The sequence below is a fragment of the Anabas testudineus genome, chromosome 2 (genome assembly GCF_900324465.2).
Source record: "Anabas testudineus chromosome 2, fAnaTes1.2, whole genome shotgun sequence".
NCBI classification, from domain to species: domain Eukaryota; kingdom Metazoa; phylum Chordata; class Actinopteri; order Anabantiformes; family Anabantidae; genus Anabas; species Anabas testudineus.
In genome coordinates, this window is record NC_046611.1 from 7,439,434 (window position 1) to 7,466,178 (window position 26,745).

The following is a 26,745-nucleotide window of genomic DNA, read 5'->3' on the forward strand; positions in this document are numbered from 1 at the left end:
ATACCACACAACACAGAAGCCACACTGTATTCTAACTGGAGGTTGTTGTGTGAGGAAGTTCCTGCAGTATGCATGCAGACACGCAATCTGACTAGATGGGAGAGGGTGAAAAGAGGCTGGCTGGGCATGCAGGGAAAACTTCTCTATCTAAAAATCCTCCATTTCAAAATGCAAAATAACTCACACTACAGTGGTATATATTATCTCTGACATTGTTGCCTTTTCAGAGTAATTTAAAATTTGAGTTTAATGCTTCTCTGACTCTTGAAAAAGAGGCTACAGAGAACAGCCTTGACTCACACAGACAGTGTGGTGCTTATGATTGATGGGCTGTATGGAATTTATGCAAAAAGCTTCATGGTTCCCTCAAAATATAAACATTTGGATAGCCTACAATTTATCTTCCTCATTGACAAGAGAGAACACAAAGTGAATTCTAAATGCACTCTCTCTTTCTGTTATTACATTTATTTATTATTTTTCCCCAAGTGTGCAACAGGTTTTTCTTTCATGCGAATGAAAGAAGCACTCTCTCTTGCGTGGGTGTGGTGAGAATGCTTTTACACATTGGAGATGTAAAGGTCACAGGTTTACTCACATATTATCACTTGAGCAAATTTATCTGTAGGAGGCAAAAGGTCAGGGATAAAAATATTAAATCTAAAAATAATGTAAATAAATGTTTTCCACCTAAAAGTCTTAAAATATATTCCAACCTGCAATTGTGTAAGTCATTCAGTAATCGAAGTTACTCACTGGTGTTTACCTTTGAAAACCAAGACATGTCTTCAAAACAGACACAGAAAGCTAAGAAAGGTGTGAATGGTGATGAATCTGACTGTACAGCTCCTCACACTTGTTCGCGTTTTGTATGTTAGTTCAGTGGTTCATGAAGACCTTTGCTGATGGTGACAGTCTTAAATTTAGTTTAGATTCTATGAAGATACAAGAAACTTGAAGTTAAGTATTTAGTGTTGGTAAAACTTTTACTTTCTTCTTCTACTGTGCTTTCCTGTTGAACTTTATAAATGCAATCATGAAGTCCTTAAGGTTGCTAGTGACTAATTATTGTTTGTTTTAGATACACACTTATAGCAACTGCAAAGGTGGGTGTGTCTTATTTGTCATGTACGGCTTCACAGAACAACAGGTAATTTCATGCTTGTCATATATGCAGATTATTTCAAGAGAACTATGGTTATCAAGCATATCAAACAGCTTAAGTCAATGTACACTCTCCACTGTCTGAACAGTTTCACAGGACTGTGAGAAATCACACCAAACTATAAACATTAAATTGTTATTTTTATATGTTTTTATCTTTATTGCTGCTTAGCGATGCCAGTAGAAACACATTTGGCCAACACCATCAAACTTTTGCCTGTAATGCAAAATGAGGCAGCCCGCCAGCACTTGTGAAGCCCTTAAATAGTTCAACACATCTTAACTCACAACCTCAAGACAATCTATGCACGACTAAATAAAAGCCCCTAGCTTTAGGCATTAAGAAACAACAAAATTGCAGCACGGAGCCCAGCCTAAAGAAAAAAGATGTCAGATGCTCTCTCATCTGCATTCAACCACTATAGCTGTAAATGAGGCTAAGTGTGGGGAGGGGATTTCTGCAGCCCTGCTTTTGAACTGTGTCTTTCTTATGCACTTTCAAAGCAGCTCTAACCAGGTCACAACCACAGTCGCCGCCATGGATGCACTTCCACAGCCCAAAAAACAAAAAACTGTGTAACCTGTCCTTATTTTAATGCTATGATATTTGTCCTTGTTTCTCAAGCACAGCAAAGATGATTACTGTATGTCAGAAAAAAAAAACTGTCAGCAGAAAAGCATCAACACCTTCCCAAGAAACACAAAAGGCAGTCACACAAAAGCCTCTTTTCACCTTACATCCATCAGCTTCATAAATAGGTCAGAGACAGCTGCGAGCAACGTCCAACAGGGCTGGAATCTCGCAGCACATTATGACACACAATAATTGTTCAGTCATTTAAGACAAAGGCTCATGTTTGGTTTCTGTGAGGACAGACATCTTTTTATATATCAAGATTTTAAAAAAATGCTTACAAAGCTTTTCTAACAAAGTGATTTTCTTTGTAATGTGTGGCTTTCTATAACTAAATAAATCTCTGTGCAGCACTGTAAATTCATGAGTCCAGCCGTTGGCAGTAGACTTGTGCAATCTGCAGTGCTGATAACATCGGATGTCTCTCATTGCTGGGACTCTGTTGGAAGATGGCAGGAAAAGGCTGGCATTGCTTCCTGGTTGGGCGCTGACAAGCATGTGAGGTTTGGGGCTGTTTATCAGAGGGGTACGCCGCTCAGACTGCCCTGTGGCACACTGCTGTAAGAAGGACAAGCCAAAACCAACACAGAACACTGAGTCGACCATTTCTGAATACACACATTCTCAGTTGAAGCTGGATCTCTTATCTGGCCTGATTTCCTGCATCTATCCATCTTATTAAAGACTGAAACCGACCACTCAACATTGCTCCATAGTTAGAAGATTTCCAATCACAGACTGTGCCCTGCAGTCTGTAGAAAGAGGACTCAACAGCACATGATTCGCAATCTTAATTTCTCTGGCAGAGAGCCCTCCACCACTCAGCAGTAACATCACAGTGAAATGCTGTGTGTTGACACCCAGCTAAGGTTGCAGAATATATGGTATCCTTCACAACTTGATGATAATGTAACAACCTGGTCAATGTTGTTCATGTAGGAAGAAGCAGCACACAATACGATGCAGGTTCAAGAGGAAGGGAAGACAGACAAAACAGAATCATTCAATCCTGGGAGAAATCATCCTCCCAAATCTGTGACAACGGAGCTGAAATTTCAGCTCCAAACTGCATTTCTTGAGTTTATAGTATCGACCACAGTGCAAAACTGAGGAAAAAGGGGAACGATCTGTTCCATTGTGTAACAAGGAAATAGTATTTTGAAAGATGGCACGGTCACAGGAATCAGACGGATTTCATCTGACAAAACAAACACATTTGAGAAAAATCGCTGTGGCAAAGAAGTAAATTAAGGTTCATGGTCTTATACAGAATGAAACAAGCTGTAATAAATAAAACGGGGTAGGAATTACATAGCTATGATAGCTGCATGCACATTTCAATAATCAGATGGAATAAAAATTCATATCTTTATACAAAAGAAACCGATCTATAAATAAATAAAACAAGTTTGGGAGCATAGTTGGCACAGTTATAACAGCATCACATGAATTCTAATAAATTCTCCTTCTAATAAAACAAATCTTAATCATATTGCAAGCTCATTAAGCCTTAATTTTACCCTCTACACTCTGCATATTGTCTGCAACAAAAATTAATTTGTGCACATTCTTAAGTATAAGCAAACTTCTGTCTTCTTGGTCATGATGTAGCAGCTTTTTTAAAAAAAGGTGGTGGTATCAGTGTTTGGTATGAAAAGGAAGCCTCAGTTTAAAGTAGCAGTCGCTGTTTTGTTTCCACCACGTAAGTGTGTAGTGGACTGCTGTGGTGTCTTTTAAAATACTGCTCCATTTTTATTAATGCTACTTAGCGCTCATCTGGTCATCGATCACTTTAAAGACACCCATAGAGCTCAAATATTCAGTATTCTGGCTTCCTTTTAACAACCACAACGGCATAACGTTCACTGCAGTGACTGAGAGGGACATTGTTGAGATGCATTTCTTAATTTTATAGTGCAATTGAAATTAAATTATTAGTTTTAAAGAAAACCAAAACCAAATATGTGAATACTTAAAAGAAACATTTGGCTGAAACTTTGTTTTATAAATTTGAATGAAGTTGTAAAACAACACCTGACTAAACCTGACTGATTTACATCTCAAAGTAGAGCCGGCTCTTCCAGTTTTCAGCTGTTAGAAAACCTGTTCAGACTTACGGACACCTATCTCTTGTCATCTTGCAACAATCACGAGTCCCTACTTTATTTTCCCTACAGATGTAACGATTTATGGTAAAATTTTCACGGATTAGTAAACAATGATATTGCATCATTGTCAAAATAATCATCTCAGACTTTAATATCCTTCTGGCTGAGTCCTAATCGCTCAACCTTTGCCCTTAGTCTGTCATATACTGATTTGTTAAGACCAGGCCAGATGGCTGGTTGAGGTAAAGACTCCATTTCCTTCAACCTTTGATTTGAGCTGAAAGAAATCTTCCTTTGTAGTGTAGTTTAGGGCATATTCCATATAGGTGAAGCAGGAGTAGGGAAGTCTACATTAATTCCAGTGCACTGCACAAGGTTGAAAAGAGAAACTATTCTCCTGAACTAAAATAACATACACTAAGAGCTAGTTGCATAACCACAGAAACTAGTGAAATATGCTCTAGATGTCGCCTCAGCCATCAATTATAGATCAACCCTGAAAAGGTATCTATTTTTCCCCTGAATATAAATAGTATTCGACAGAACTGAAATTCTCAGGTAACTTCAGTCTGAAGGTCTGTTCATGCTTTACGCCCCCTGTCACTTGCAAATACACGGAAAGCATGAATTAGCCTTTGCTCACACGATAAGTTGTACTTGTTCTAATGATAGTTCATTACAAGTCTGAAGTCAATCACAAATGAAGTCCATAAACTCACTTAGCAATCAGAGAAAAATATAGGCTTCTCAAGTTCAGAACCTGCCTAACAATCATAACATTTTTAAGTTTTCTTTGGCCTCACATTAATCCAATTGTATGTGCATCAATAGGTATACTGCAAACAGAACGGCTGAATCAATAATTCAGACTGTTATGTTGGCTTCACTTTGTGTAATTGTGAGTGGACAGGAGATTAGCCACGTCAGGCGCGTTCTAACTTGGGGGAATGGTCCGTTTGGTTTCAGAGGCGTGTTCCTTGGGTAGAGCATGGAGGCACAAAGAGACACAAAACGTACACCATGTATATCCCGCTGTTTTGTTTATACAACATTGAAGCAGAGCCAGTAACAATAGGAAAAGATGTTTTACATATAGAACTCGGGTTTCATGTGGTAGAAAAGTGTAATACAACACCAGAGAGCATGGTAAATTTTTCTCATACTTTCTGGTATTGTGTCGAACAGATTGACTGAAAGAAAATTGTGAATTGTCCAGAAAGTTACTTGCTGGATTCACACATGGGTTCAATTGGACTTTATGTGCTATGGAGCTGGTAGAGTCACGTTAGCGCCGGTAGCCTGGTTGTTTGGTTTGGAGAAAAAAATAATTATATAAGCCCTACTTCATGTTCACACTGACTTTTTTAAAACCACAAACAAACTAAGACCTGACGGTATTTGTGTGGACGTGTGTGCGGTGTCACAATGCTACTAAGAAATCAGCATTAATGGTCACAACTGTGACACGGAAGTGATATATAGTCACAACCAAGAACGAAGACAAAGAGGTGTCTGTTAATGTTAATGAAAGACACTCAGGTTGCTACATCCTTTACAGTATATTAAAATACCTAAAAAATAAAAATACCTGTAGAGCATGAATTCTGTGTTTCACCTGTAGGATCAGGGAAAATGCCCACACTTCACGCACGTTACCATAGTTACAAATTTATTTGCATAGACAGACACTGCTTATACAAATCCACTTACAGGATCACTTCTTTGACAGTTCATGGCTGGAAGATGGATTTAACAGTGCTTTGGCTTTGAATCCAGGCTAAAACATGCATCTCCTGTCAAAACGTTGTGTTGGGACTGGTTTTCTTTTTGCATGACAAATAAAGTGCAACCCAGACTACTTGGAAGCTAACTTTAACCTGCTTTACAGGTGGTCTTAGTCAATCGATTAAGGCCAGGAGATGTGATCCTGATAATACGGCCCTGCTACCTTGGAGACCAGTGTGACTCTGCATCTTAAGGGACTTCTTCACCTAAACTCTTAATAATTCATGAGGCCCTCCAGCAGCTTCACCACCTTACTGGTTGGAATCCAGCTTGTAACTAGATATCAACAGATGACAAGACGGTTTGACACAGGCTTTCCCTGCAGCTAAGTTTGAGACTCTTGTCTTAAATTTCAGAGGCACCCAGATCACTGTTCGTTACTGCTCTTCAAGCATACATATTTCACTACATAATCATATACATAAATAGCCTGCAGTGATAGAGTTCATAGTCAGTCAATCATCCAATGTGTCAACGTGATGGACCAGAGCAAACGTGTCGCCACACCACAGGAAGTTGAGCCTGCATTGCCATTAAACATGCACACAATCGTTAATGAGACAAAAATAAACATGCCGTCTGTCAGCTGACAAAGCTCTAACAGTGTCACCTTAACTTCTCTCCGTCTCCTTCACCCCTTACCTCTCCACTGTTTTAGTCTGACTGATAACACAAGAAGTAAAACTTTACCCTGGAAGCCTAAAACCATTCAACTGTCTTCGCTGGAGACCGATCATGAAAAGATCACTCTCATGGACAGGTTAGACTCCCAGAGCGCCTGCTAAGTCTAGCGTTTCCTCCACACTCCTGACTGTCCTCACAAAAGGAATCGCCTCAGCATTTTCAGAACATTTAATGGAAAAGGAAGAAGGAGGTGACCCAAAATGTGCCTCCAGTATCTTTATCTTCTTCTTCTTTCTAAAATCTTAAGCTCTTGCTGTGCTGAGAATTTGGAGACATGATATAACTTCATCTCCAGTTACAGAAAACATAGCATATAGTCAAAAGAAAAATAATGAAATGGGACTGGAGGTTTTGCATGCTTAAAAGGGATTCTAGACACTACAAAAACAGAAGTAATAATTTTGGAGACAATTGTGGCTAGAGATCAACAGTGACAGGAACTGCTACTTCCTACCTTTAGTCTCTGTTCTCTAAAGGAAACTGGCCTTTGTCTATGGTCCCCAATAAACATAACTCAATGATAACGTAAATCCTGTGATGCACATGTTTGTTTTGTCTTATGTTGCTGTTAGGGAAGTTGGAACAGACAAATGTTAGAAACCTTATAAGGTGAAAAAGTAAAAAAAGACCACCATAAACATGTCCTGCACATTGCAAACAAAAGAGTACATAAGATGCTGTGCCTGTTTATTCTGTAATCACCACATTTTGGTTATGTTACTACAAGCTGTCCCCTTTATAACACAAACGTAATAGAAAGATGCAAAGACTCGAAGACTCACAGACTCTATGAATTAACTGCAGCATTTAAGGACAGTGAACTGTTATGCTATCAGATGTATAGTTAGTAAATGTCCACCGATATCACCGTGTCTGAGAGGCTCTAGACTGACTACATTAAATCCCAAACTCTGCACTACAGGCCTTACTCATAACACTTTCCATAACAACACTAATCCTAATGCTGGTCTTTGCACTTTATACAAGCCCAAATCCTCTACAACCCTTTAAAGATGTCAGGAGTGGCAACATATCCCTGCTTTCTATTCCTGGTGAGATAAAATGCAACAACACAAACTCTAGCCACATTACAGGATGAAAATTTATCTCAATCTGTAAACACAGTTGCCAAACATGAACTATGTACTGACACTGGCAGTTTATGTTAACATGTAACTGGATTCCTTGGACCAAGGTAGCCATAAAAAAACTTTTTGTGACTTTTCCTCCTGATTTGTCATCTAAACGAGTCCTTTGGAACTGCAGAGGTCCAGACAGCAGACTCAGTGTAAATAAAAGAATGTGTGTTGAGAAATGGCAGAGAGAAGTGCCTGGCTGAAATGGAGCATCAGAGGTGTTTTTATACCTCTCTCTGACCTTTTATACTTTCTACCGATCCTTGGAAATCAAATACAGGGATCGCTGACTGAAGAAATGCTTGGCTGGGCAAGCAGTAACCATCTCGACTTCACAAATAAGAAAAGACAGGTGTGTGTGAGGGTGTGTGTTTATGTTGAGAGAATAGGAGCCCTTTAATCACAGAAAGGCCAAGTGTTCCATTTCCTTGCATGGCATCCATCACCGCAGCCCAGTTCTCCACCATCCCTCCATCTTCAATTCCTCTGTTCTCATCCCTCCACTGCCTTTGCTGGCTCCCCAACCAAGCTCACTATTGCTACGCCTTCAACACACACACACACACACACACACCCCCTTCAATGATTTCTTGCCAGTGAAGCATGCCACTGAAGCAAAGCTCCTTTTCCTCAGGATTTATAATCCCAAGGGCTACGGCAAAAAGGCAGCTGAAAGAGCTCTTTATAAAGCCAGAGGCAGTCAGTGGCTCACCTCTGGATGGTCAGTACACTCAGCATGAGCTCACAGCCTACAGTCGAGGGTCATATGCATGGACAAGGGACATTTCTGCTGGGTCACATTGAATAGGATAAACACATTAATATCCCACTAGAGGAATATTAGAAAGCCTAATAACAGGCATGATTTTACGAGGTCCCTCTCAAAAGTACATGCAACCACATTTGCAACATGCATGATAATGACATAAGATACATCCCATATAATCTAATCAGTATGATGTAACATGATTCCAGTTGGCTACTCATGGTGCAAACTGAAAATTACTGGACTGCACTGGTGAGCTAAGTGCTTGTGCAATGACACGGAGTGACATGATACACACGAAAGCAGAAAATCTGGCTTCCAATTCTCTCCATGTCCATGTTATCGACTTCTTTCACTTATTTTAGGTGTGCACAGTTTTGCTGATAAACAAACGGCTTCAAGTATGAAGTAGTCAGTAAATGATGTTCCCCCTAGTCATCATAAATGAGTGATGGTGTTATGCTGGCAAAAAAAAACAAACAGGTTCTGTCCCTTTTTCCTGATAAACACTTCTAGAGAAGACACTGTGGGACTACAGGGCATGAATTAACATTAATTAACATGATTAACTGTCAGAGCCTGTGTCACTAAAACGCAACATCATCCCTGCAAGCTGCAAGAAAACACACACACACACACACACACACACACACACGCACACACACACACACACACACCTTAATAAGCCTCTACAGCTTGTGTACAATTAGATGAAACGCCTGGTTACTGTTTTACCACGCTGGGTCTGTTAATAATGCTCTAAAAACACACGTATGTGCAGCAGCACTGCCGAGCAGGAAGAAGACGGTCGTCACTGTTGGTGTGAAGCCGCCTTCTCCTTGGTGCACAGCGGACAAACAGCGTCTCAAAGCAGCGAGCAGCACCTGCAGACAGCCGCTGTGACGGGCACCTGGAGCCAGAGACGCCGGCTTTGACTTTGAGTTGGACGCTGCTCTTGAGCAACCTGTTCCGGAGACTATGATGTTATTCTGGTCCACCCCCTCGGTGTCTGCATTAACATTAACATTAAGATGTCACATATGTTGTTTTTTTGAAGCTAGCGAAAGCTGCCGGGTGATAACAATGGGCTCCCTGCTCGCTGCGGCGATTAACGGCTCTAACTGGCTGTAAAATCAGCTAGCGCTGTTAGCTAACCTCTCTCACCCGGTCCCCTCTATGCGGCTATCGCAGTTTTCCCCCTACATTAGCCTGTGTTTCGGGGGTTTGAGAGCTGCTTCAGTCGTCCACCACACATTTCACAACAACACACGCACCACCGCAGTTCCAAGTCGCCCACTCCGGAACCAAACACACGGCTAAACGCTGCGCCTCCTTCGCGCAGCGTTTCCTCAACGACGGAGCCCCCGGAGCGGCTCCTGTGGCTGAGTGAGGCTCACCTTTGTCCGGGGTGTCTGTCGGTAGCCCCCGGTGGTGCTGTGAAGGTGGTAATAAGCCTTAAAAATCCAGGGGAACGAGGCGTCGTAGTGCTGAACACACTGGATCAGGAGATCCCAGCTAACGAGCCTCCGTGTGTGTGTTTGCTCTGCCCACTTACTGAGGCGTCCAAGGGAGCGTCTGCGTGTTAACACCCCGCGACAAAAACGTAAAACGGAAAGCCGAGCACTAAAAGGTAAAGCTGCACGAATACTGTAAAAATACTGTTCATAAATATGGTTTAAATGAGCATCATCTGCAGAAAAAAAGCCATTTTAAACAAAAGAGCTGCGACAATCAACAATGTTATTGTATATTAGGTTACATCACATGACGCCTCAAGGTGTTTGGTGCTTGGATTACAGCAGAGTTAAGTGAAGTTAACATAATAAAAACATATTTCAAGTAAGAGAGAGTTGTTGCAGTCGTAAAGATTTATGTTCTAGAAATCAATGTGAAAAGCCAATGTGTTTGTGTTAAAGGGCTGAATTTATAGAGAAACCAAGGGTGAATTTATGATAAGCAAGACGTTCCCTTGTTTTATAATAACAATATCTCTTAAGTTTTAGTTTGAGAATTCTACTTAATTATTAATTTATTTCACATTCACATGTGAAGTGGTGAATCAAAGCTGTCATATTACTGTACTGTACATTAAAAGCTTGACTTCAGTTTATTCCTTTACGGTCTTATTTGTGTCTATTAAAATTAGGGCTTTCATAGTAAATTGTACCAAGATGAGCTGACATGTGCAGTGAATATCCATTAGTGATGCAAAGAGAAAGACAGAAGAAAAAAAAGACAGCTTTACTATGTAATCCTTTTACATACTCAAAAACCGCTCAACAGGGTTTGCAGCATTCTTATTTAATGTATGTCATAACTGAAGGGCTGGGCAGAGCTGAGCATAGCAGAGCAATGAGTAGCTTGATGTTGCAGCTTGATTCCCAAAAAAGGATCAAAATGTATTATTAAAATTGCTATATTTATGTATTATAAGGTCAATGGCACAATTTTATAGCACCTTTCAAAAACATGCTTAAAAGAATTATATTTAAAAAAGACATAATAAATATATACATATGTCAGGTCAATGAAATATGCTCCTCTTACATGCAGGTTGTGAATGTGGGTCATGATGACATGATGTTAAGTGATACTTGCCACATCAATGAAGTTAAACAGTAAGAGAATCATAAAGCAAGATGATCCCCAACTACAGTACCTGCTCCTGCTGTGTGGCAGACCTACTAAAGCTTTGTGTTTACTTCCACCTACTGGCAGAGAGATGTTACAGGCGGCATAGACTTCACAGGGATGATATTGCTCCACAAATTTACTACCAATCTACCATCAATACTTTTCTGCTTCTCATGAATTGTCCGTCTCAGATAAGATTAGACATTACGTCAGAACAGTAAAATGACAAAGGAGCAGAGGTGAAAATACAACTGTCTTATCATACATAACAGAAAAGACAGGTGAGGGCAAGAAAAAGGCAGAAAAGGAGAGAGAGGAACTGCTGAGCGAGAAACAAACACTTTAAACAAATGGTGCAGAGAAAGTGTGTACACAGCAATGTTTTTATACAAATGTTTGTTCATTCTTAGATTTGATGCACTTGTTCTTTCCCTATTTATTGATCACGAAGGATTAACAAATGGTTACAGGTTATTTACAGTAGTTATCATGCTGATACGATTTTATATTTATCAGCAGCATGGTCAACATGGTTTCAAGATTCAGTTAAGAAAACAGTGACTTACAACATAGCATGACACACCTAGGATGAGTTTGCATGTATTTCCATTTACAAATCAGTGACAAAGCTTTACTTTTACTTTCCAATTAATGCAGCATAACACAGTAATGTTTGCTGGGACAGACACACTGAGTATACTTTCTTATGTTTTTGCATGAGTATACCAATAAATCAACCAACGAGTGGAAAATACACAAACTCAGTCTCTGAAAAAAATAGATTTATTATTCAAATAAGCAACATATACACAATGGGCTCATGGTTCTAATTGTCAGAAAGAATATGAATATAGTGGTGTTATAATCATTTACAGACATATTAGGTTTCTATTATCACACAGCTCCATGGGACATTAATAATTCACATTTCTATTATATTTGAATATTTATAATTTACAGCACAGACATATAGAGCTGAGGGCACAGGAGAGCTTGAGTATGAAAATTTGATTTATTACCGTCAGCTTTCACTAAATAACATGAGAACACAATAGCTGGGGTTAACTTGCTTTGTTTAGGTGCAATCTGTCACCGCATGATAGATTCATTGCTCATCAGATTTAAATAAGTGGTTCTAATCTGAAAAACACTGTGAGACTGTGACCTGAGAGAATTAGACAGACACGAATGGGCTGTAAACTGTGGTGTTAGACTATAAAAGCCAGGAAATTGTATTTTAAATAAGAGATTAGTAACTTCCAAGGGCAATCTATCTTCATCCAACATTAAACTGGTCAAACAAAACGATCATTGCCTCATTAAGAAAGGGAAGGAGACACCACATCTCTGAAGTCTGCAAAGCTGACACTGCCCCAGTAAAGACAAAAAGACAAATGACTTTGGCTGAAACACATTCTTAACTGTAGTTTCCAGGAACACTTTCTCTTCTATTAATTCCACCCTGCAATTCAATAGCAACATGATCCACAGAAGAAGGAGGTCTCATTAAATAATCAAACCCTGCTTTCAATGTTCTGTTATTCATATTACATCTGTGAAAGAAAGATGTAACATGAAATGATTATAGATTGGTAAATAATACAAAAACAATTTCAATCGCTGGCTAAGTCTGCATCTTTATTTATTTTTTTTACACATGCTCTGTTTTTCCTTTTTGAAGAGACTCCACCTTGTGCACAGCATTTCCATGTGTGAAATGTGTGTGTGTCTAGTTCGGATTGCTAAACTTTCAAATCAGATTAATCGTGTTTACCATTTCTTCTTTGAGGTCTAGACCATACTTCTACATCGGAGCATATTTCAGCACATCAGTGTTAAAAGTGATGCATCCTGCGTAAAGAAGAGGTGTGAACAAGGTACAAAAGTAGAGAGGAAGGCACAGTAGAGACTGTGGTTGTGATGCATTCATTTTCCCAGCCTCTTGGCTACGTCCCTATAGGCCAGCTCGATTTCCACATCAGCTGCACATGTGTTAGTGAACTCATCTCGGCTGTAGGCATTGCCAAGATACCGCCACACCCCTTTGAATTCAGATGGGATGTCATAGTTTCTGTACTTCTTTGCAACCACCTGCCAAAAAGTAAATTATGGTTACACCACTCTGAAGACCGATTTTAAAAGCTCAGATGAACCGGCCCACTCGAGTCCTAAACATGTTACCTTGACCACGTGAAGTTTGGGCAGGAGGTTACAGTCAGCCAGTGTCAGTTCATCACCATCCAGGTATTTGCGGGTGGATTCTCCATCAACCTCATCAGGTAGCGGACTCGTCAGATACTGATCCAGCTTAGCCAGGGCCTTGTTTAGAGTCTTCTCTAATGCTGAAACATGTAGAGAACAGAGAAGTCCTCAAAGTTGATGATATAGTGATTCTGTTGGGACTTCAGTGGCTGAAATGAAATTTGCCCACTCTCTATAAAACATTGGTAAAGAAAATGTGTTCACTGATATTCAAACATATTAACTAGTTTTGCACACAGTACTCACCTCGATTCTGATCTGGTCTTGTGTTTTTAACATAAGCTGAGAACTTGGCAAATATGTCGTTTCCTGCTGTGTTGGATTCACGGTTCCTCGCTGCAAGTTTGGGATACCTGAGGGACAGGAGGTTCACATAATCTCAGGATGTTGCTTGCGTTATTTCCTAATCTCTTCGTGTGTGTTTTCGTGTGACATACTTTGGTGGAGCCAGCATCTCCTCCAGGTACTCCTCTATTTTGTTGACGTCTGTGAGAACCTCACCCTGGAAGGTGAGGAAGGGTGGGTGTGTTCCTGGAGCCAGGTTGTGAAGGTCAGCTGGTTTCCTGATCAGAGTAGAATCATTTTAAAACTGAATATTTTCATTCATGCTATTTTAATATTAAAATAAAATTACAGCTCTCAATAAATAAATAAAATGATCTTTGTCTATTCATTCAGTGCAGCTCGTGCTAATTCACTTTTTTGTACTTCAATCACATATTTACAGAGTATTAATCTACATGCAGGGGATTTTTTTTTTTTGACAGGTGAGCTACAGCTACTTAAAACATTTACTGTAAACTAATGACGTAAGAAATTTTATTGCATGCAGCAGGGTCACAACGTGCTGCAGCATGTCAGTTGTATTTATGCTGTAGCAATAGCACATTGTTTATGATCTGGCTGCACTTCATTACTTTTAGCAGTAGATGTCTCTAGTAAACACTGTTAAATGAGGTTTTGAGTGAAGAACATTTTGGTGTTTCACACAAAGCCTTGTTTGGTCATGACTAAAACACATAGGCTACATAAATAAAAATAAAATGTATATTAAAAAAAAGCCTTAACTTGGCTCAACTGGAGACAATGACTCATAGTCACTTAGCTAAACTCTACAAACAGCTATCAGTAAACATTTTGCACAACCAAGATCTCATTTACCCGATTAGATTACAGCATTTCCATTTTATAGCCATACAACTTAAAACAAACCACTGGCCCCTGCCCCAAAACTTGGTCTGACTGCATGACATCACTGAGGGTGAAACTATAAAATGAGGAAGGAGTTGGGTGCCTCTTCCTTTTGTCTTTTAAAAGCGTGGGGTGTATAACTTAACTTATATAGTCTTAGCCAAATTAACAAACTTCAGACCTACACAACATCTGTTTTACTTCTAACCCAGATACAGATTAAAACTGGAATTTTGGCTAAACATTATTAAGAATTTGATGATGATTATCACCTCTTGAGGTCAACAGTGGTGACATTAAAGACAACTCCTTTCAGCCAGAGGATCATGAAGAGGCGCTGAGAGAATGGACAGTTACCAATACTCTCCCCATCACTTCCAGCCTGTAAAGACAGATGAAAAAGGTGAAGGCTGCCACTACTGAAAAGGAGTTGAGAACAAAACATAACCAGTGTGTTTTTCAGTCTTTGTATGTCGAGATATTTTATTTAGAAACACACGTTTTTTATTACACAAGAAGACTCACTTTTTTAGCTTAGTTGTGTTTTTGAGGCATTTGGTGATTTGTTTGTGTCTGTGTGTGCGTATACAAATATGTATTTGGCAGATGATCAAATGCATTTGTGTGTGTGTGTGTGTGTGCGTGCACAAAGCTGCAACAGGACACTGTAACGAGACACCGAGTCCAACATGAATAATCCACACTGCTTCCATTAGTCGCTTCACTGCCCGTGTGGACTTTTGGTTCCTACATACTGTAGCAGTGCGTATTAGCTATAGAAATCATAATCCTTACTGTACGACAGTGGCATGACATTTACTTGCCAGTAAAAAAAAGAAAGAAGACAAAAAACAGTTTTTTACCCAGTTACACAGGTCTTCTCTGCTTTTTAACATTGTTCAGATTCTTCCTGCGAAATGAGAAATCTCAGATTTCATGGTTTAAGCCATATATGTGGATTTGCAGGTTTTAGCCAGTTTTGCTCAATCAATGGTGCTTTACACAAGAGCTACCCACTGTATTAACTCGCAGTTGTGTTTGGAAATGTGAATTAAACATTTCTACCTTTCATGCATCATTTACGTACAGGGCAGTTAAACAGCAAGTGACACACACTTACTAATGAACACATTTGATGCAGAAACATTTATAAGGGGTTGTACGTCAGATCAATCGATGAGACTCCAGGAAGTTTCTGATGCATTATGCTGTGAGCTGTGGAAGTGCTGGTTGACCAATTTCGTTACTGTCACACAGAATGAGGATCCTCTGGTTCTCAGTCTTTGTGCTAAACTAAGCTAACCAGCTGTAAGCTGCATCTTTATATATAGTTTAGGGACACGAGTGTGACATCAATACTTCCATCAAACCATCTACGAAAAACATATTAACTTATTATAAAACAACTTTTCCCATGTCTTGTTTCAAAAACTGAACAAATTGTCTCTTTGAATTAAAATGGTCCAAGATAAATGTATTTGTCAATGCTCATTAAATATTTATAAACAAGCAACAAGTCTTATAACTATCTTAATAACCATTTAAAGCTGCTGCTCCCAATATTGAAACGGCCCCAGTAATAATTCAGTAGGAGAGAGAAAGGGAGAGATTGTCTACGCACGTGGGTGTCAGGTTAACACATGGAAAATCAGCACGTTACAACAACAACATGGCATGCTCGTGTTTAAAGGAGCCAACATAATACACAAAGTTCATATTTTACAGATGGTAGAGTGTCCATATGCAGCTTTGAATCTACTTGTCATGCAAAAATAACGTTTATAGGACGAATACAGGACATGATGGTGAAATCTGGAGAGAAACATAATTTAGAGCTGAAAGAGAAAACTCATCTAATGTTATCTTATGACACACACACACACACACACAAACAAACACACACACTATAAAAGCCGCACCTTGACAAATAGCTCAATATCAGGGTCCTTGTCTTCCTCAGCTGCAATATCCGTCATGGTGAAGAAAAACACACTTTGTTTGTGTGTATTCTTTCCACTAGTGTGCAGATGTATTTGTCTGTGAGCTCGCTGGTGTGTGTGAGCTGTCTCAGTTTACAGCAGATTCTACTCCACGTCCATTTGGTGAAGTCCACTTGGTCCCACAGCACCTCTGTCAGAGTGTCAGCTGAGGACGAATGCCAGTGAGTGTGTGTGTGTGTGTGTGTGTGTGAAAGTTTGAGTGTGTGTGAGGGGGTTCAACTTGTTCATGTAGTCTCAGCCACAGGGCATGACATGATAGCAAAAATAACCCCTATGGGTGAGATGGGGAGGGGGTGTCAGTGGAAGCACTGATGTATTGAGGAGGGAAAGGGTGCCCTGCCCCTCCCACCGTGTACCGCTCTGATTGACAACACAACCGGGTGACTTTGAGTCATCAACAGTCACTGTCTCCTCAGCACCCATGGGTGCCATGCTGTGAATGCTCATGCTACATCTGAGCCTCCTCACGAAGGCGGCGTCTCTAAAGAGTTTAGAGGGCTTCAGCTTCTCACCAGGATCAAATGTGACTGGTGTTTTGTAGAGAGAGTTCCTGACGGCTCAGGTATATAGTGTGGTAACCTTTAGCTGCTGAATACGAAGAGAACATTTGATATTTTTCTTTTTCTCTTTATGCATCCAAAAATACAAGTATACAGGAAATACAGTTTATTTTGAGTTGGTCCCACAAACTGTGAGGATGCAGTAAGTTCATGCTACTCCAATGAATATAGTCCCCAGAACTTGACAGTCTTATTTAGATGAAGTAGGTGCTGATTTGATATATGATGAATTAGCAAGCTTTGTCGTTATATGAGCTACAGTAGGAGAGCTAGGTTCCAGTGTTAACAGTGAAACAGTTTGGAGCTACTGGGCTTGGTGGGCTGGTATTGTGGGTTTTAGGGTATCATTTATGAGGTTGTAGTTTCAAAGTGCCAGATTTATGATCCCTGTATACTCGAGTGAAAGTGGACTTGAATGTGAGAATCGCTAACTATGTAATAAATTCAGTTAGTGTTAGTGTAAAGATACAATTAGCTGTTCTTACTGGCCTACTGTAGATAAACATGGATAGATTTTCCAGCACATTTTGCAAAACACACACACACACACACACACTTGGGAATTCATATGGCCATGTGACAGGAACCATCCCCAACTACCCGTCACTGAGTCAGAACATTCTTGTCAGTTCAACTGAACTTATATTTAGAAGCAGAGTAACTCCCTCCAACACACACACTCACGCTCCTACAGACACAGAAATGAATAAACATGATGATCTATCTATAGATGTGTGTGTGAACAGCATGGAGCGGCATGTTAATGGCCCAAACAATAGGATACAAAGTCCATACACCCACACATAATCACTGACCTTCACACTTGTCCATGTGCAGCTGTGTGAACTATTGTGCAATTCTAACTGAGATTTATGAGGCCTACAAGGTCAAGAAATGTGTGTTTGTATGAGCATGCAGAGTGTGCACTTGTGTGTTCATCATAAAGTTTGTGCAAAAATGAGCAATGTGACAACTGCTGAAATCAAATCAAGTGGAGTAAATCCCAAACATTTAGTTCGTACCTTAACATAAATTGTGAACTTAGGCTCATCCTTTTCACACTTTGGCTTCTCCTTTGGTTCCTCCTCCTTCTTAGAGACTGATGAGGATGATGATGATGAAGATGAAGAAGAGGATCTGCGTGAAGAGTTCCCTTTGTCCATCTCTGGCTCGGGAGACCTCCTCTCCCAGTTCAGATCTTTAGTGATCTTCTGTACCTCCATTTTCACTTCTTCTTTCCGCTCATCCTTGTTCCACGCATCCACTATTTCCGCTTTGTTTTCATCTTCAACGTGTGAAGAAGAAGAAGAGGAGGATGAGGAAGAGGATGAGCTGCTTCGTCTGTCTTCTGTGGGACGATGAGGTGGAGGGAAAGAAGGGGGAGCTGGTATTTGTTTTGTGGCCCATCCGACGTTCTCATACTCTGAGGTCTCACTGTACGGCACCTCAATGGTCAGATCATAGGTACCTGAAGACTCATTCTCATAGGTGAGCTCTGGGGTCTCCTCAGAGAGATCCATGCTGGTTGAAGAGATCGTGAAGAGTACAGTAGAGTGATTGTGATTCCAACAGTGCCTACCTTATCAAAAAGCACCCTAGGACTTTGGACAGGGAAGGTAGAAAGACAATGCCAAGAAAAGACAGCAGTGGTCCTTAAAGGAGAATACGACTGGAGAAGACTGTTGCTATTACTTCAGTTTACAAGCAAAACGTTTTCATTTACCTGTTTTACTCAGTTAAACGTGAAAATCAATTTACAGAGATGTGAATCTTGGTTTTATTGGTTACACTGGCACATGAGCAGAGCTGTGAAAATTACTTCATTATTCAAGTTTATTGAATAATAAAGTAGTAGTTGCCTCTGTAGAACGTCTCCAAATGTTAGTGACTCATATACAGGAAAGAATGTCATCCTGATCCCGTCCATGAGGATCTTAAAATGACCATTACACAGTGAGATGTTCACCATAGGTAATGTGAACATCCCAGTCTGTTCAAAGACTGTGGGTAAAAATTTAAGAGGAAAATCAATTCAAAGCAGCATTCAGGAATATGTTTTTGATAACATGTGGAGGATTCTGCCTCTTCATAATAACTTTGTTACATCCACTCCCTTTAGTTATTTACATTGTATTAGTAGACATGACACCAGTAGTCAATTGCATGTGATGGACAATTTGCCTGCTTGGGAAACTGCAATTCTGCAATTTCTGCTGAGAGGCATTGTGTTGCAGTTGGTCATGCGCTTCTAATCTACCTAATATAAACTAATAAAAAAGGTATTTTAGGTGATGCCACTGAAAACAAGAGGCACAGTGTTGGACTATTCTAATGTTAAATGAAGCTGACATTTGTAACTTCTATACAATTTACCGTTTTCTTTACTTTTAACAAAGACACAAGAGTTATTTTAATGATAATAATCACTAACACTGCCCCGCCCCCTTCGCGATCTGAACTCTCATTGGCTGCTTGAGCTGTCAGTTCTCCGGAGGCGTCAGTTGACGGTTACGTCAAGTCTGCTGCAACGAGAACAGAGGTACGTGATTTACCCTTCAAAATTAAAGCATTGTGTTTTAAAAAACCTGAAAATCAAAAAACAGTCATGAGTATTGCGAGATGTGTATTCTATAATTTAACAGTTGAATTGTTATTTATAAATAAATAATACTGTAGTGGGCAGAAATATAATTGTGTGTTACGTGGCCGCTAGTAGACGGCTTTATTTTGAAATACGGAACTTTCTAAAAATAAATATAGGCGGCTCGACAAAATAACATTTATGAATTCTGAGGAAGTCCATTGATGATGTTGGTGCGAAAATAGACAAAAGTGAAAGCTACAGAAACGTACTGTTTGAAGGACAACTGCCTGTCTGCCCGTCAACAGGTAAGCTGCCGTTTTTAACAGGCTGTTAGCACAGTGTGGAGGCTAGGACATTAGCATGCTAATACCTGGGTAGACTGCTAACCAGCTGTCCTACTCATATTTAAAGTGCAATGTATTATTATTACTCATTTTATATCACACACTCTCTATTAGTCTTCAGTATAGTTGTTTCTATTGTTAATATGATTGTTTGTAACATTACGTTGGCATGTTTCGGTCAGAACCAGACTTCCTGGTTGTGTTTATGTTTGAGCTCTACACTGACAGACTGTTGTTCATCATGGATTCAGCTTCATCTCTCTCTTATTAAAATGCTCGCAAACATTTATGTGTTAAAATGTTTTTGTGTGTGAAGAGGAATTTCTGTGTGGGCATAAATCTGTTTACCCTGTCACATAATCACACAGAGGTTTGGAGTTAAGAAAGTAGTAATTATGGTTACTGAGAGGTCAAATCCATGTGATTTCCTGTGCAGTGATGGACTCATAGTAGTGAGAGAGATACAGATATATAATATATGATATATAATATATAATACACATATTCTATAAGAAACATCAATAACATGGGTTTGAAAGAATATGTTTAGAGCAAAATAAGACCACATTGTGTGCATTGAGTGTTTGGATAAACTTAGGAATTATAACTAATTTATTTTTATATGTTACTGGTGTTTCATTAATTCTATTTCGTCCTCTTTTGGCACCGTTTAGGTTGTTAATACCAGTTTGATTAAGTCATATCAGTAACTCTTCTAAAGCAGATCTTACAGTCTGAAGTCTTCAAAGAGAGAGGGGATGAGTTGGAGACAGTCATTGTCTGTATTCCAGTTTTATATCCAAGCTGTAATTTCTGTAGACTGGCTCCAGTTTCATGTATCTTCCCAATCACAGCTTGTAGTTTTTGCATTTGGCGTTGCCTAACACCTCAGTTCAGAAAGTAAAGAGAAAAATGATCTTTGATAGCAGTGAGTGGAACAGGAAGAGAATTTTGGGGGAATTACACACGGTAACAGACAAAACTGTGTGTGAGAGAGAGATGTGACATTGAGTTTTATTATTTGTCATTGTTAATCAAGGAAACAAATGCTAGTTTTCAAGTTAGTATTTTATTTTAGGATTCTGTTATTAAATGATTACTTGCCTCGGAGTCCATAAAACATAATTGTTTTCACATTACCTGTTGACCTGTTTTCTCCCTGTCTGAAATAGACTGTGTTAGCTCCTGTCTCTTTAAAACCCCCCACTTCGAGTTTAAGTGAATTTCTAACTTGTCATGCATATAACCACAATAACTGAAACAACCACAGGTTTGAGCAGGAACTTCCTCTAAAGCCAGGAACACATGAGCAAAGCTGGCAGCTAAGATTTCAGTTTTTCCTATTTTTCTCTGCACCAAAACATTGACAAAAAGATTAGCGTTTGTCTTTAGAGGATCATTTGACCTTAAGAACCCAGTGAAGCGTTTGTTATGAGGCGATACAGTGGTGACGTGTTGTTAGGGATCTTAGCTTTCCCACAACACAGCAGGTAATGTGAACACCTATAGTGTGTATGAGTAGGTGAGTAGAAAGTAAGATACTGATACTGTACAGTATGCAACATGCCCTTGAGTAAAAAGACACCTAATAGGCTTAGAAAAGTAATCTCACAGTAAAAAAAATACTGAGGCCACAATATTTTATCCTGGGTGTATGCAGTAGTTACAGACTTTTAGCATAATGGAGGAGAAACATTAAACCTTCTGGTGGACCAAGTTGAAAAAGAAGGAGCTGGATCCAGCTATGATAATAACGTTTACAACATTCATTAACAGAGTTGTACTGGACTTTCTGTAGCTCTCAGGTTATACATGCACAGTATAAACCAAAAACATAAACATAAACATAAACAAAAACGATATGGGGGGAAAAAGGTAAATTAGGAAACAGTTAACACACAGCTCCTATTATTATTATTTTTATTATGTCAGATTTAGTGCAGACATTCATGTTTTCCGCAGGACAAATTAGAGTAACTTTGGCATGATCAGATTTGTGTCCTGGGGTCCCTGTGCAAACATTTGTGTTTAATTTACGTTAGCATGGTTACAGCTGCTAAACATTAGCACACGGGTACTTGATTCTAACTCTGCATCTTCTTTCAATGCAACTCGTCAAGTATGTAGTTAAATATAACATGTTTTTGTTCTTTTTTTTTTTGTTCTTTTCAGAATGTTACTTAAAATAGTTTTGGGCTTCCTGTGTGGCCTCAGAGCTTTGGCCAAAGAAAACACCACGGCTCAGCAAAGTGCTCCTCCACTGCTGCTGGTGTCGTTTGATGGTTTCCGAGCAGACTACCTGCAGAGGTTCCCGATGCCAAACCTGAAGCTGCTGTACAGCCAAGGGGTCCTGGTGGAGCAACTCACCAACGTGTTCATCACCAAGACATTTCCCAACCACTACAGCCTGGTAACCCTGCTGTTTGTGTAGTGTGCTGTAGCTTGTGTGAATCCTGTCGGTTGTTTATCAGAGTATATATAAAGACACAATTTAAAAACATAATAAATGAGAATTTCCTCTGCAGGTGACCGGGCTGTATGCAGAGTCTCATGGGATCCTGGCAAGTAGCATGTACGACCCGATCAGCAAGAAGCATTTCCACACCTACAATGACACCGACCCGATGTGGTGGAGCCAAGCACAGCCTCTCTGGATAACTGCGCTCGACTTAGGCTACAAGACGGCAGCCATGATGTGGCCTGGCTCCGATGTGACCATCAGAAACAAGACAGCGACGCACTTCTTTCCCTACGACTCTAAAGTGACGTTTCAACAACGACTAGGGAATGTGACAAAGTGGATGGTGGGAAATGAAAAGGTAGAAAAGTTACTTTAGTAAGCTTACTTTAACCTGTATGTTACCCAGCGTGTTTCCACTGCCTGTTGTGTGATTATTATTGTTTCCTATCGCTTTTCTAAAACTTAGAGGGTTATTAGCTTTTGTCTGACATTCTCTATAAAACACCTTATCTTACAGGAGCCAGGAGTGAAGTTTGCAGCACTGTATTGGGAGGAACCAGACCACACTGGTCACAAGTTTGGCCCAGACAACACCACTGCAATGGGGAAAGCATTGAAGGAGGTACAGTCATTTGGTAACATTCAAAATCTCAGAGAAGCTGACAGTGACTCACTCACAAATAAGAAACAAAACTGATGTATTGGTTAGAAGCTACTTTGATCCAATGGTCTGTTTCCCCATGTTCAGGTTGACGACAACATCGGCCTGTTGATTTCAGAGCTGAAGAGGACTGGTCTCTGGGGTCACGTCAATGTCCTGATAACCAGTGACCATGGCATGGCTCAGTGCTCAGCAGAGCGCCTCATACGACTGGACGACTGCCTCCACCCTGACAATTATACCTTGGTGGATCTCACACCAGTCGCAGCTCTCATTCCAAATAAAGGTAACCAGGTCAAGCGGCTGTATAGTGTAGTGGTAACATCCCCCCGCCCTCCATGCAGGAGACCAGGGTTCATATCCTGGCTGTGGCCTGCCTCCAGTAGGGGTCCTTAAGCTTACCCTGCCGTTGCCTTGCAAACTGCTGTGTATGTAAAGCATCTGCCAAATGACAAAATGTAATATCAGGAACCATGGGATATAGAACATGCAGAGACAAACAAAACATATTGTGTTATGAATTAGAACTTTTTTATTATTCAAAAATTAGCGAAGCTTTGACTTTTCTCTATGAAAACACAAATAAAGCCGGACTTCTTCATGGATGTCAAGTTATTGGTACAACGTGTCCATTCTCCATTTTTTAAAAACATGTTCTCTGAAGTATCTTTTCCTTTGTGTGCTTTGCAGATCCTGACAAAGTCTTCGAGTTATTGAGTAAGTGCCACAACCACATGACGGCGTATTTGAAGAAGGACATCCCTGATAGGCTGCACTACCGGAACAACGAGCGCATCCAACCAATCATACTGATTGCTGATGAGGGCTGGACGATAGTGCAACGAGGGAACAAGCTACCAAGACGTACATGTCTTTTTTCTTTCTCTATTAAACAGTCAAGTTTGATTTAAACTTCCACATATCCTCAAATCAGCATATTATAAAGGTTTTGACAAGGAAAAACAGCTATAAGTGAAGCAGGAAGAAGACTTGTCTGGGGGAAAAATGTACATAACGCGTCTCTTCCTTCCCCCAGTGGGTGATCACGGCTACGACAACTCCCTACCCAGCATGCACCCATTCCTGGCAGCGATGGGGCCTAGCTTCCGTCAGGGTTATCGAACCAGCAGTTTGCAGAGCGTGGACATTTACCCACTCATGTGCCACCTGCTGTCGGTGCGGCCGCAGCCCAACAACGGCACACTAAACCATGCTCGGTGTCTGCTGGCTGATGAGACCTGCTGGGATGTCCCCCTGGTGATTGGTCTAGTGGTGGGCGTCCTGCTGGTCCTATCTACAATTACAGGTAAATTAGAATGAGTGCAGCTGTCTGCTGTATTGAGTGTGATAGCTGTATTTTTATTGGAAAGGAAATTAGTGAGCAAGTAATTATAGTGTGAGGTAACAATAACTATAACAATAACAAGTCCCTTTCATTTTCTGTATGTCTGGTGTCCTTTTTGATCAATTTACTAACAGGACTTATTTGTTTTCAGTTTTATTCAGGTTACTGAGCTACCGCCACTCGTTGGGCTCTCGACCCTTCCAGAGGTTGCAGATTGATGATGACGATGATACCCTGTTGGAGTAAACCACTCAGAGTTGCCCGAATTTGTCTGTATCAACTGTTTATACTCCAGTAGGTACTCGGCTTGTTGCACTTTACCCATTGAGGTTGCTTCCTCTAGCTCTCACTCCTGACAGGTGTACTGTGTGTTCAGGTGCAGACACCAACAAAATAGAAAGACCAGCTGTTTAAAGAGTCCCTGCCTACTACACCTGCTGTGGAGGTAAAAACAGCTGTATTTAATACTACTGTTGTCACTGACTCTGGTTAAAGTTGCTGTTACTCAGAACCCTTTTTGCAAATACCCTGAACCTGTGACGAGATGCCAGTGATGTTTGAAAATTTAACTTGTTTTGATGAATAATGAAGATGGTGGGTGAACAATAACATTGAGATTTATCATTTTATTCTGGGAGATAAAAGTTATACTTTGATTTGGGAGCTGTATTTTATATTTTTCTGCAGGAACCACTGCACATTATTTTGTGCATTTTTCTTTTTATATCTGTAGCATTTGATTTTGTCAGCAGATGGAGCCAGTAGCTCGTCTAAGATTTATATTTTATTTCACTGAGATCCTGTGATTCTTGAAGAGAAAAACCTTGGAATATGTTGGTGTTTATTCTTCTCATTTTTGTGTGTACTCATCTCGCTATCAAATGAAGTGGTGTTTTAAAGAAGGGAATTTCTATGCATATCGACACTTAAATGTGAGTGTTGTCTATTCTGTACTTACAGTGCAGTATTATATAAATGATCCCAAAAAATTGTTACTAACATGCACAACAGATGCTCCAAAGAGATCATCATCTGAAAAAAATAAATTTTTATGAATACATTTCTATAATAAAATGAAAGCAATATTATATTTATTATTAACATCAGGTAGGAAGTTCACTGGTTTTCATATTTATCTGTTTTATTTATTAAAATACCAAAGCCAAAAAAAGAATGAATGCTTCTAATTAGAAGAAGATCCAAACCCCGTTGTCTCAGTTTGTCAGTCAAACATACACCATCATACTGCAATTATCAAATTTAGACATTTTTTCCTTACTATATACTTTTAAACAACAAAAGTAATTTTGACCCATTTTAAAGATAAATATCTTCAGTAGAAACTCCATCTGAAAGATGGAGAAATGCATTTGTCAACAATAGCTGCATTAGATGTAAATGTATAAAATATGATGAGCCTTATCCGTCAGTGCAGCACTGTTTGCATGCTTCTGCAGCCATATACCTACTGAAGTGTATATACTGTTCATGTATCTGTTCGCATGTCTGCTCCCTGCTGTTGAAACGAGGAAACCTACAGCCAACAGCTTGCCATGTCATCTCTTCTGCATATCACGTTTTTTTAAAACCTCAATCTGTAAAACTCCTTGCGATGCTTTGATATAATGACCATAAACAAATAGGACCAAGGTCAACATGATGTAATATTATTATTTGTGGATATTTTTCTTTTCAAATTCGGACCATATCTGCCACAACATCTTTGGTAGAACGTTTTCTCCTCACTGTGGATGAAAAGCTTTCAGTGATTATTAGTCACTGTGCCCTTTTTCCTTTTTTGTGCTGGATAGTACAATTTTGATTTTGTGCCATAAAACAACTCTAGTGACAATCAAACCGGTGGCACAGTGTAAAATGCAGTACAGAGACAGCCAGTCTGCACAAAATGGTCTCATTCTACTTATTTATGTGCTTGTGATGTTAAGAAGCTACATGTAAGATGTTTACTTGCACTATATTTGGGTTTTATGCTCAACATTACAGTTTTATTGTTCAGTTTTGGGAAGGTTACAAATCATTTAGCTACTATGCAATTCCAGCTTAGCCTGTAAAGACATTTCTGTTGTCCAATGAGATTGTAAAAATGAATAAACTTAAATCCAAAATGACTTTTTGTCTTTCTGTTAAGAGGAATGCAAAAGCCAGTATGTCCAGCGGGTGGAAAGAAGAAGCGACACACATTTGGAAAAATTAATTTGTATTCCTTTATAATTTTTTTTTCTCCATTGCAGTCACAACATTACAATGTAATAAAATGGTAAATATATAAAATCAAACTCGACACATACATTTCTGTATTGTGTTAAAAAAATCTAATGAGCTGTACATGTTTTCATTTATGTTTTACATCTTTAAAATCTGTAATAATTTCTATGTAGTCATCTGTATTATTGTAAATCTTTGTC

At 39.6% G+C, this 26,745-nt stretch overlaps 3 protein-coding genes across 5 annotated transcripts in view; 1 reads left to right on the plus strand and 2 right to left on the minus strand.

Annotated features, from left to right (window-relative positions):
• Window positions 1–9,839, minus strand: part of mgat5 (alpha-1,6-mannosylglycoprotein 6-beta-N-acetylglucosaminyltransferase) — a 75,077-nt gene extending 65,238 nt beyond the window's left edge. Inside the window, exon 1 of the mRNA XM_026361624.1 lies at window positions 9,675–9,839. The gene's annotated coding sequence lies outside the window, so the exon portion shown is untranslated. The remainder of the gene's footprint in view (window positions 1–9,674) is intronic.
• Window positions 9,840–11,560: 1,721 nt separating this feature from the next.
• clic5a (chloride intracellular channel 5a) lies at window positions 11,561–18,444 on the minus strand. Of its 2 annotated transcripts, none has more exons than XM_033326318.1 (6): window positions 17,947–18,444; window positions 14,637–14,746; window positions 13,611–13,736; window positions 13,420–13,526; window positions 13,093–13,253; window positions 11,561–13,002 (listed from the first exon to the last, which is right to left on the minus strand). In XM_033326318.1, exons 1-6 carry the CDS (start codon window positions 18,442–18,444, stop codon window positions 12,838–12,840), a joined length of 1,167 nt encoding a protein of 388 aa, XP_033182209.1. In that variant the 3' UTR covers window positions 11,561–12,837. The 2 variants fall into 2 exon arrangements, with proteins under 2 accessions (XP_033182209.1, XP_026217274.1); XM_026361489.1 differs by lacking the exon at window positions 17,947–18,444 and adding an exon at window positions 16,284–16,524.
• A 1,252-nt stretch (window positions 18,445–19,696) lies between these two features.
• Window positions 19,697–26,448, plus strand: enpp4 (ectonucleotide pyrophosphatase/phosphodiesterase 4). Of its 2 annotated transcripts, XM_026363915.1 has the most exons (9): window positions 19,697–19,813; window positions 22,025–22,262; window positions 22,378–22,671; window positions 22,831–22,935; window positions 23,062–23,260; window positions 23,665–23,838; window positions 24,011–24,280; window positions 24,471–24,613; window positions 24,696–26,448. In XM_026363915.1, exons 2-8 carry the CDS (start codon window positions 22,026–22,028, stop codon window positions 24,563–24,565), a joined length of 1,374 nt encoding a protein of 457 aa, XP_026219700.1. In that variant the 5' UTR covers window positions 19,697–19,813; window position 22,025; the 3' UTR covers window positions 24,566–24,613; window positions 24,696–26,448. The 2 variants fall into 2 exon arrangements, with proteins under 2 accessions (XP_026219700.1, XP_026219699.1); XM_026363914.1 differs by having other exon boundaries at window positions 24,471–26,448.
• Window positions 26,449–26,745: the final 297 nt, after the last annotated feature.

Coding starts and splice junctions, on each gene's coding strand:
- clic5a (XM_033326318.1), bottom strand. CDS start 18,444: ATGGATCTCTCTGAGGAGACCCCAGAGCTCACCTATGAGAATGAGTCT. Junction 14,747..17,946: donor AGTTCACAATTTATGTTAAG/GTACGAACTAAA, acceptor CTGTCTTTACAG/GCTGGAAGTGATGGGGAGAG. Junction 13,737..14,636: donor ACCACTGTTGACCTCAAGAG/GTGATAATCATC, acceptor TACTCTGATCAG/GAAACCAGCTGACCTTCACA.
- enpp4 (XM_026363914.1), top strand. CDS start 22,026: ATGTTACTTAAAATAGTTTTGGGCTTCCTGTGTGGCCTCAGAGCTTTG. Junction 22,936..23,061: donor TGGGGAAAGCATTGAAGGAG/GTACAGTCATTT, acceptor CCCCATGTTCAG/GTTGACGACAACATCGGCCT. Junction 23,261..23,664: donor AGCTCTCATTCCAAATAAAG/GTAACCAGGTCA, acceptor TGTGCTTTGCAG/ATCCTGACAAAGTCTTCGAG.